The sequence below is a fragment of the Sinocyclocheilus grahami genome, unplaced genomic scaffold (genome assembly GCF_001515645.1).
Source record: "Sinocyclocheilus grahami isolate Dianchi unplaced genomic scaffold, SAMN03320097.WGS_v1.1 scaffold1033.1, whole genome shotgun sequence".
In the NCBI taxonomy this organism is placed as follows: Eukaryota; Metazoa; Chordata; class Actinopteri; order Cypriniformes; family Cyprinidae; genus Sinocyclocheilus; species Sinocyclocheilus grahami.
Genome location: NW_015506212.1, coordinates 198,730 through 209,050, shown reverse-complemented (window position 1 = coordinate 209,050; position 10,321 = coordinate 198,730). Strand labels below are relative to the sequence as shown.

The window sequence follows — 10,321 nt, the reverse complement described above, 5'->3', positions numbered from 1 at the left end:
CCCCCCCCCCCCCAACTGTGTTTAGAAGGTAATAAATAAATATTATTTATTAATAAATAAATATTTATTTATTTAGTACAATTAATTAAAAGGTTATTGAGATCTGTTGGAAGTTGTTTTTGTTTTTTTTCAAACTTTGAAGCATTAATAAAAGACATTTACGTTTAGAAAACATATTGACGTATTGTGTTCGGTTAAATTTATTCCTTTAAATTTTCTTTACCTGGTCGTAAAAAGTCTAACATTTACCATCATAAAACCTGCCAACTCTAACTAAAACGAGGGAACATATTCTACAATATTGATGATAGACAATGGACCTTTTTTTGCCCGTAAAAATCTGCTGAAATATTTCTAATATGGCCACGCCTAAATACTGTTTGATACCATTATTCTCAGGTATTTTTAATTTCTTATTACCGTAACCTAAGCAAATAATAAAACAAACTTTGCTGTACATCAGTAACCATCATCAGCTTCAGGTTCTTGCACGGCTATTGCGTGCAAAAATATGAAAGCAGCATTGTTAATAATAAGAAACTGTCCTTGAGCAGCAAATCAGCATATTAGAATGATTTCTGAAACAAACTTTGCCGTACATCAGGTGTAAATGTAAATCCACCTGTATGCTCATCTCTTTCTCCTTCTCTTCTTCTCCACCATGTCATCCTCTTCCGATGTATCCCGGACTTCCTTCTTCCTCCGCCCAGTTTGTGAGTACATCATTTGTCCATCGCTCTTCTTTAAAAGCCACAGTGAATATGTCTCTATTGTGCCCTAGTGGTAGTCGTCACAAAGGTGCTATTTGGTTAGTGAGAGTTGAGGGTTCCCCGCCAGGCCAAAACAGGAACCTGAGGAACAAGGGTAGGAGACGTCACATCCTGTTGGCCGTCGTCCGTCTTGCCAAGCCTCCATGAGGCCTGTCGCGCTGTCAGTCAAGCATGTGTGCCGGCCAATCCATCTCAAGGGTGCGACAGCCCAAACAATAGAGCGGCTGATAGGGAAACCAGACTTCATCTATCACAATATGTCCCACGGGCAGGACTGGAAACACCTACAGGAGAACACATGCATAAGAATGCACAATAGTGGAGATATGGTGCGTATTGTGTACAGATGAAATAGTATGCAGTATGCGTACATAGATTTCTGACTGTAGTGCATTGTTGTCATGTGACTTTAGACAGTGAGTTGGGTCTAGTTATTAAAAACTATTGAAAAGTGTAATTTTGCATTTTTAATGCCATTTTGTGTAAAAATGGGGTGAGTTACTGAAATCGTAGCTGATAGATACTGCTTCAGGTTCTTACACTTACATTCATTTTTTTTTTTACAAAAATATGAAGCAGCGCAACTGTTTTCAGCATTGATAATAATAAGAAATGTTTCTTGTGCAGTAAATCAACGTACAGTATTAGAATGATTTCTGAAGGATCATGTGACACTGAATGTAAAATTCAGCTTTGATCACAGGAATACATTACATTTTAAAACACTCACTCACTCACTCACTCACTCACACACACACTGATAATAATCAGAACTGTTTCTTGAGCAGCAAACCAGCATATTAGAATGATTTCTGAAGGATCATGTGACACTGAATGTAAAATTCAGCTTTGATCACAGGAATACATTACATTTTAAAATATATTCAAATAGAAAACCGTTATTTTAAATTGTAATATTTCTAAACATTACTGTTTTTTTTTATTTTACTGTATTTATGATCGAACTAATGCAGCCTTTGTAAAGCATAAATCACTTTTTTCTTTTTTTATCATTACCAAAATCTTACCAATACCAAAATTTTGCACAGTAGCAGTAATGAACTCACTTCAAGCCCATTGCACTGTGGGATACAATATTTGGAGTACTATGCTATTAGGAACCATAGCCACTAAAAGCATTTCAGTATGACAAATTGTCGTCACATTACCTCATTTTGTTTACTTGCAGAATTTGTTTTATGTTTTTGGAGTAGTTTTGTGTAGAAATATCTTAAATCTAGGCAGTCCGAATTAGTATTTGAAATTTTAAGTTAAATAATGTAGACCAGAACTGTATTTTGTTCTTTGCTACATATACATTTCTTTACAAAACAAACAAATTCCATTCCATTCATTCATTCAGTTTTGAGAGGTTTGGTTTAACTTTCGGGAAACAGAAAAATTCACTTAAAGGGATAGTTCACCCAAAAATGAAAATGACCTTGTGATTTACTCACCCTCAAGCTATCCTAGGTGTATACGCCTTCTGAAGCAAAACGATGCATTTGTGAAAGAAAAATATCCGGTGAGAAAAACCGGTAAGAATATGCTAGTCTCTAGGGGTGTAATGGTACGTGTTTTCCAGTCTCCTCTTGGTTTATATTGAAATCATCCAACATTTTTCTTTACAAATCCTCCTTTTGTACTTTTAATTAACCGGGTGTTTTGTTTTGTTTTGAATTTTATTCAATTTGAGATGATGGTATTTGAAACATATTTTTCTCACCCACATGACCCTTCTTGAAAGAAAAACATCAAATGTGGAGAAAAGTTATTTGATCTTTTTTTTCCCTCCACAATAACATGCACAGAAACTTAAGCACAGTACAAGCACATAAAGTGGCTGATTTTGATCCAGTGTCGTCTTGAAGAATCCACCTCATGGTCCTGCTAAAGGAGGTGTGTCGCTCAGGCTGAGGTCAATAGCTTCCCATCTTCTCCATTCGTTTTGTTTGAGAGCGCCGGGCGTTTGAAGCTCCAGCGTCCGTGTGCATGTGTGCGGTGCGCGGCCCCTTCTCCTCCTGACAGGCCTTGTCAACAGCCTGATGCCTGGGTGGGTCCTCCATCAGAGGGTCATACCAACATCATCAATCTTGCACCCCGTGACAGGCCTGTGCTCCCCCCGCAGTGGGCACACTGGTTTGTTGTTTTGTAATTAGACCGCCATTAGATGGCAGGAAACCGTCCCCTCCACACCCTCTGTGCACAGCTGGGGCCCGCTGGCAGCCTATGGGAGGCACGGGCCACTCCACCGCGTGCCGTTAGGGGGGTGGGGATCTACCTAGTGGGAGAGAATGAACATGTGGAGTGTAAATGATGTATTACAAGATGAATCAGATGGCTTGACGATTGTGTACTAGCTCAAACAAGCTGGCCAAACAAGCAATATGAGAATTCAGATCGACCGTGCTGCCCAAATGTCTCAGACCACACTGAAAATCTGCTGTTTTTTGGATTTAGACAGAAAATAACCTTTTTTAGGTTAGTTTTAGAATTTAGAAAAATGTTTAATTAATTCTATGAAATTAAATTATTTAAAAAATGAAATTAAAACTATGAAATAACATAAATGCAAGTGTGAGAATTATGTAGTGACCAAAAATGTTAAACCAATCCTCTCAACCAATTTCGTTATGTGAAAAAAAAAAATAATAAAAAAATGAATGAATGAATGGATAGTCTAATAAAAAAAATATTAAAATAAAGTCAAATAAATATAAAAATAAAAATGCAGAATGTATGAAGAAATAATATTTGAAGGAGTACTTAGCATTCTGCACAATTTTTGGGTTAAATGTAGTAATAATAAAAAAATTTAAGATTGAATGAATGCGTGAGGTAAAATAAATAAATATAATAAAATAAAGTAAATATTAAAATAAAACGATATTAGTATTAGTAATATTTAGTATTCACAATTTCTAGGTTAAATGTAATTAAAACATTTAAGGGTGAATTAATGAAAGAATGGATAAATTAATAAAGTAAAAAATGAATATTAGAATAAAATTATGATCAGAAATATTATTTGAGGATTGAATATTTAGTATTCTGCACAATTTCTAGGTCAAATGGAATGAATAAAAGCATTTAAAAATGAATATTGTGTAAAGAAAGTAAAATAATTAAATATTAAAATACATTTAAAAATAAATATTACAATAAAATAACATTGTAATGAAAAATACTATTTGAAAACTGAATATTTAGTATTCTGCACAATTTCTAGGTCAAATGTAAAAAAATAAAAGCATTATAAAAATGAATAAAAGAAAGACATTGGACAGGAAGATGTTCATTAAATGATATGTTACATTTGATGTAAATGTGTCTATATAATATGCATATTTACATTTGTATATATTTAGTATTGTAATGTTTCAATATCTCTCACAGACAGCACTACACTGGGCTGCGAAACATGGTAAAGAAGACATGACCAATATGTTGGCAGAAGCAGGGGCTGACATCAATATAAAAGCAGTACGTGCCACTGCTTCATAAATCAATACCTTTTTAGCATACATGCCTAAACTGAAATGCATTTACTAATCATTGTGTTTTTGTCTACTTTTCTCTCACAGCATGTAAGTACTGCTCACCTTACATTCACCCTTGCTGTGACAGCGTGCCTGGGTTCATGTTTCTCACGTGTGTGCCAGGCTGCCAGAAAGTGTCCGTTTTTGAAATGTCCGCTTCTGACATAACTCCTGTGAAAGGGTATGCGGGTGCCCAGCTGTGCAAATGAAGCCAGGCGCTGTTTGAGAATGTCTGTTCATAAATCAAACTCTGTCATGTTAACAGCTTCCCTTAAACAATGTCTTCATGTATTCCAACTGCAAGCTCAGAGCAAAGCAATTTCACTGAATTACCAGGCAATTACGATTCTGTCATTAGATTTTGTTGCTGTAACCTCAGTTAATTTGTGTCCCGTCTTTCTCTCCCCCTCTTCTCTTCGCTCTGTCACTCTCTGATTCTGTTGTGTAGTGTTTGTTATGACTGGGACATGGGCACTAGGGGGGAGTGTGGAATTTTCCTTCACCCTGTCCATTTCCTTTTCATTTCTGTTTTGTGGTGAGATTGATCACTAGAGATATTTAAAATAGAAAAGCTTCTCTGTTTGGGTGAATCTCACAGATAACATTTTCACCCCAAAATCAAAAGAAATTAAATAAAATTATATTTAGCAGTGTAGAAATTCATTAATTTTATTGTAATGTGTGAATTACTTTTGTGTTTATTTATTAATTTCATTCGTTTTTGTTATTCTTCTTTATATATATATATATATGAATGAAAATGTCACAGTGCAAAAATGTAAAATATTTGTAATATATGTAAAATATATTTTGTATTTAATTGAATTCAATATTTTTGTTTAATTGAATTTAATACCACACTCTAAAAAATGCTGGGTTGTTTCAACCCAATGTTGGGTCAAATATGGACTAACCCAACTGTTGGGTTAAAAAGCTAATTAAAAAATGTAACCAAAATTTAACCCAACAGTTGGGTTAGTCCATATTTGACCCAACATTGGGTTGAAACAACCCAGCATTTTTTAGAGTGCATATATTTATATATTTGTGTGTTACGTACATATTCCGGAAATGAAAATTATTAAATAGGCTTAAGTGTCATGAATATAATGTCACCGAGCAAACAATCTGACAAATTTTACTTTATGTAAAATAGTTGTTAATGTAAAATATTGTTTGTGTTAAATTTAATTAAATATTTTTGTTTAATTTAATGCAAAATATGTATATATTTGTGTGTGTGTGTGTGTGTGTGTGTTACAGCAGTGACAATTATTAAATAGGCTTAATTGTCATGAAAATAATGTCAATAGTGTGCAAAAAATCTAAAATATATTTTATACATAAAAACAAATATTACTACATGCAAAATATTTGTAAATGTAAAATATATTATGTATTTAATTAAATTACATATTTTTATATAATTTAATAAAAAAATAAAATGTATATATATATATATATATATTTTTTTTATTCTTTCGATTATGGGATGAAATATAACCTGGACATGCTCTTGACACTTTTTGAGATATTCAGTCTTTTGTTCTTACAGGGATACACACCGTTACACATCGCAGCACTGCACGGCCATCGACATATATATGACCTGCTGGTCAGGACATACGGTAAGCATTCATACCTCAAATTTTTTTATTATTATTTATTATTTAATTTATCTAAGCATGTAACTCAAATTAATAGAGCAAAAATAAAAATTTAAAATTATCCGAAATTAAATAAGACATAAATATGAAAGCAGTGACACTTGAGTTGCTTAATTTAATATTGCTGAAATACGAACATGTTCACAGGAGCGAAGGACAATCTGCGGGACTACAGCGGCCACTTAGCATATCATTACCTCAATGTACGGGAGACGCAATTAGAAGACCATGAACTATGTGAGTCAATCTCCGTTCTCCTTTTTTTGTGCAAAAATGCAATGCAGCTGGGTGTTTGACGTGTGGCACATGTGGCACTGAGGATGTTTTCCACATTAACGCAGGCCAGGCATGTGGTTTCTCTGAATCTACGGGGTGCCTCGTGGATCAGTTTTGGACTGTTTGTCTTCACCCTATTTGTCCTTCCAGCATGTTATTTCATGCACAGTGTGGTCTTCTTCTTAACACTGCTTCGATGTTTGTTCTCCAAGCTGAAGTCAGCGAGTGCCACAGCCTGACCCAGGCCGGCGAGCGCAGGAACAGGAAGATCACCTCATTATTTCATTCCATGAAGAAGTGGGGTTCAGCGGAGGACCTGGCGCCCGTGCCGGAGGAGAGGACTGTTGCTCATCAGCTCATGCTGCCTGCGTTTAGACCCAGAAAGTTTTCACGGTAGACTGTGTGAAGTCTCGCTTTAGTGCCGCTTGAGTAGTGTACAGATGAAAACACACTTTGCTGCTTTATTTGCACAAATAGTATGCTGTAGTTGTATTCACATTTAAGTAGCTTTTTAGCTTTATTAGCATTTGTAGTATTATGCCACAGCTGTGTGCGATAATGTATAAGTGTAATGTCTTATTTTCTCTGCTAAAGGTTTACATTTTTCATTAAGCAATGAAAAGGTGCATTTTAAATGACCTGTTCATCTGATGATCCCAAAGTTTTACAAGTATGAAGAACTATGTTGTCTGTATGTTAATGCTAAAGTTCTGTCTTGAATAGAGACCAACTTCAGCTTTTATTTGCCTTATTTTCACCTTACCAAACTTAAAAGTCAGAATCACAGTTTATGGTTCTTCTGTGAGAATGTTTTTCATCCTTAAAGACAACAAAATCAAAAAATACCTTATTTGCCGGTTTTAAAATATTTGATGTACTCTTATTTTATAATATACTCATTATATATATATATATATATATAAACTGATTTTAGTATCTATAGTATATTACATATACTATACTAGTGTAGTATAGTATATTATATTTAATTTTGTATATGTAATTACATATAATTATAAAAATATTTAACTTTTTGCATAGATAAGATAGATAATATTTAACTTTTTGCATAGATAGATAGATACCATATAAATGAACAATAAGTTTAAATATAAAAAGAAATTTCAGCTAAATAAATAAATATGATCCTGAAATAACTTTTTTTTATGATGTCATGACAAAGACTCAGTGCACCGGGAAAAATAATGTCAGCCAATAATATCCCAAACAAGAGTTTTATGATCAAATTCCAATTAAAAAATTAGTCACACACTTTGAAATATTGAAATATATTTTTATGGAATTTAAATGCTTTGCGAGAGCCTTTTCTTTTATTCTTTTCTGCTGCCAATGTCTTGAATTAAATGTTTTAGCACATTTTTTTATATTAAAATAAATGCCTTTTGCATTCCAAAGGATGATGTTGAGTAAATCTGCTAGTTTGTGCCTTATGCTGGAAATCTGAGGCTCTTTCCTGTTACCTGAGTGTTTATTTTCATAATGTAATTTATGTTCCCTTATATAAAACAAAAAATAAATTGTACTGTTTAATGTGTGCTTTTTTCCTGTTCATTATTCAGTTTTTTTCCCTCTAATTGTTAAGATAATTTTTTGTCATAAAGTGTTGCGCTCCAATCTCCCACCTTTCCTCCGGGCCCTTGCGCTAATCTAGCGTGTGGCTCTTTCATCGCTCTCCTGGATCACCCTAACAAGATTACACCCTATCAGATCTTCCACCTCAGTCACTGTCCCCCGGCTCCCACCTTCCTAGCGAAACTCCTCGGTTCTTTTCTCCTCTCCTTCTTTGATGCCCATCGGTTGCTCTGCTTTGAGCTCCCCAGATGGAGCAAATATGGGCCCTAGCAGCCCTCCGTAAGGTCCTGAGCCCTTAATTCCAGCTTAGTCGCAAAAGGCCAGCGCTTGCTTTCGGGTTTTGGGTATCACAGGAGAAGACAGGCAAGTGGTTTTGTGCCTCATTTCTGAAGGGTATGGGGGTGTTTGAAGGATAAAGAGGGCCTTGCTGTAATAGATACTTATCTGACTGCCCCTCAGTCCTCAAACACGATGCTCCTCTGAAGAGATTAGGACCCAGGGAGGGCACATTAGCTCTAATCCCGTGCTTTGAGGGCTCTGCCCCACCCTGCGCTCCACTTATTCTTGCCCCTTCTGTTGCAGGGGGATACCTTGTATCTGGCCTATGTGTAAGGGGAGCCTGTGGCTACACAGGAGGGGGGTCAGAGGGTGTGTGCGTGTCTGCGTTTGTGGGGGGGGAGGCCACTGAAAAGCACGGAGAGGCCTCTACTGCTGTGTAACTGATTCCCGGCTCTCTGAAGAGATTAGGCACTACATTGTTGGTTTGGTTGCTCATTTCCATCTGAGGGCCGCTCCCCCTGCGGTTACGGGCCGCCATTGTGCCTGGGAGGGGGAACTGAAACCAGCGGCTCAAGGCCTCCAGCTTCCTTGTAGTCTTTGTTTTACAAATGACCCAAAATGTAGATGTCATGTCACAGATGCCTTACAAGCACACCAGGTATTGATTGTAAGGGGGAAACAGCCGCATGAGGAGTGCATTTGTTAAGCGCTTTATGCAAGTCTGACTTGTGTGCCTTAAAGTTTCCTCACGTTTCTGATTACAAATGATCAATAATGTCTTTATCTATCTGTCCGTCCATCCGTCTGTCTATTGCATATCTATCTATCTGTCTGTCTGTCTAATGCATATCTGTGCATCAAAATGTGACTTGACTTGTGTGCCTTAAAGTTTTCTCCCGTTTCTGATCACAAATGATCAATAATGTCTGTCTGTCTGTGTCTAATGCATATCTCCTCGGTTCTTTTCTCCTCTCCTTCTTTGATGCCCATCAGTCGCTCGTCTTTGAGCTCCCCAGATGGAGCAAATATGGGCCCTAGCAGCCCTCCGTAAGGTCCTGAGCCCTTAATTCCAGCTTAGTCGCAAAAGGCCAGCGCTTGCTTTCGGGTTTTGGGTATCACAGGAGAAGACAGGCAAGTGGTTTTGTGCCTCATTTCTGAAGGGTATGGGGGTGTTTGAAGGATAAAGAGGGCCTTGCTGTAATAGATACTTATCTGACTGCCCCTCAGTCCTCAAACACGATGCTCCTCTGAAGAGATTAGGACCCAGGGAGGGCACATTAGCTCTAATCCCGTGCTTTGAGGGCTCTGCCCCACCCTGCGCTCCACTTATTCTTGCCCCTTCTGTTGCAGGGGGATACCTTGTATCTGGCCTATGTGTAAGGGGAGCCTGTGGCTACACAGGAGGGGGGTCAGAGGGTGTGTGCGTGTCTGCGTTTGCGGGGGGGGAGGCGCTGAAAAGCCCGGAGAGGCCTCCACTGCTGTGTAACTGATTCCCGGCTCTCTGAAGAGATTAGGCGCTACATTGTTGGTTTGGTTGCTCATTTCCATCTGAGGGCCGCTCCTCCTGCGGTTAGGGGCCGCCGTTGTGCCGGGGAGGGGGAACTGAAACCAGCAGCCCAAGGCCTCCAGCTTCCTTGTAGTCTTTGTTTTACAAATGACCCAAAATGTAGATGTCATGTCACAGATGCCTTACAAGCACACCAGGTATTGATTGTGAGGAGAAAATAGTGCATTTAAGCGCTTCATGCGAGTCTCGATGCTGGCTGTTATTTTCTGAGTTTCTGATCACAAATGATCAATGATCTCTATCTATCTATCTATCTATCTATCTATCTATCTATCTATCTATCTATCTATCTATCTATCTATCTATCTATCTATCTATCTATCTGTCTGTCTGTCTGTCTGTCAATCAAATGTATATCTATCTATCTGTCTGTCTGTCTTTCTGTCAATCAAATGTATATCTGTCTATCTGTCTGTCTGTCAATCAAATATCTATCTATCTATCTATCTGTCTGTCTGTCTGTCAAATGTATATCTATCTATCTATCTATCTATCTATCTATCTATCTGTCTGTCTGTCAATCAAATGTATATCTATCTATCTATCTATCTATCTGTCTGTCTGTCAATCAAATGTATATCTATCTATCTATCTATCTATCTGTCTGTCTGTCTGTCTGTCTGTCTGTCT

At 37.0% G+C, this 10,321-nt stretch overlaps 1 protein-coding gene across 4 annotated transcripts in view; it reads left to right on the top strand.

Moving 5' to 3' along the window:
• The window catches only part of LOC107565891 (ankyrin repeat domain-containing protein SOWAHD-like), a 26,788-nt gene extending 19,684 nt beyond the window's left edge, over window positions 1-7,104 (top strand). For 2 of the 4 annotated variants that reach the window (XM_016251186.1, XM_016251185.1), the window contains exons 8-10: window positions 4,167-4,253; window positions 4,355-4,357; window positions 5,865-5,936. In XM_016251186.1, coding sequence (XP_016106672.1) covers window positions 4,167-4,209 — 43 coding nt within the window. In that variant the 3' untranslated portion in view covers window positions 4,210-4,253; window positions 4,355-4,357; window positions 5,865-5,936. Of the gene's footprint in view, window positions 1-723; window positions 1,100-4,166; window positions 4,254-4,354; window positions 4,358-4,606; window positions 4,646-5,864; window positions 5,938-6,123; window positions 6,214-6,464 lie in introns of those variants that run through there. The other 2 variants (XM_016251187.1, XM_016251189.1) reach the window with 2 other exon arrangements.
• Window positions 7,105-10,321: the final 3,217 nt, after the last annotated feature.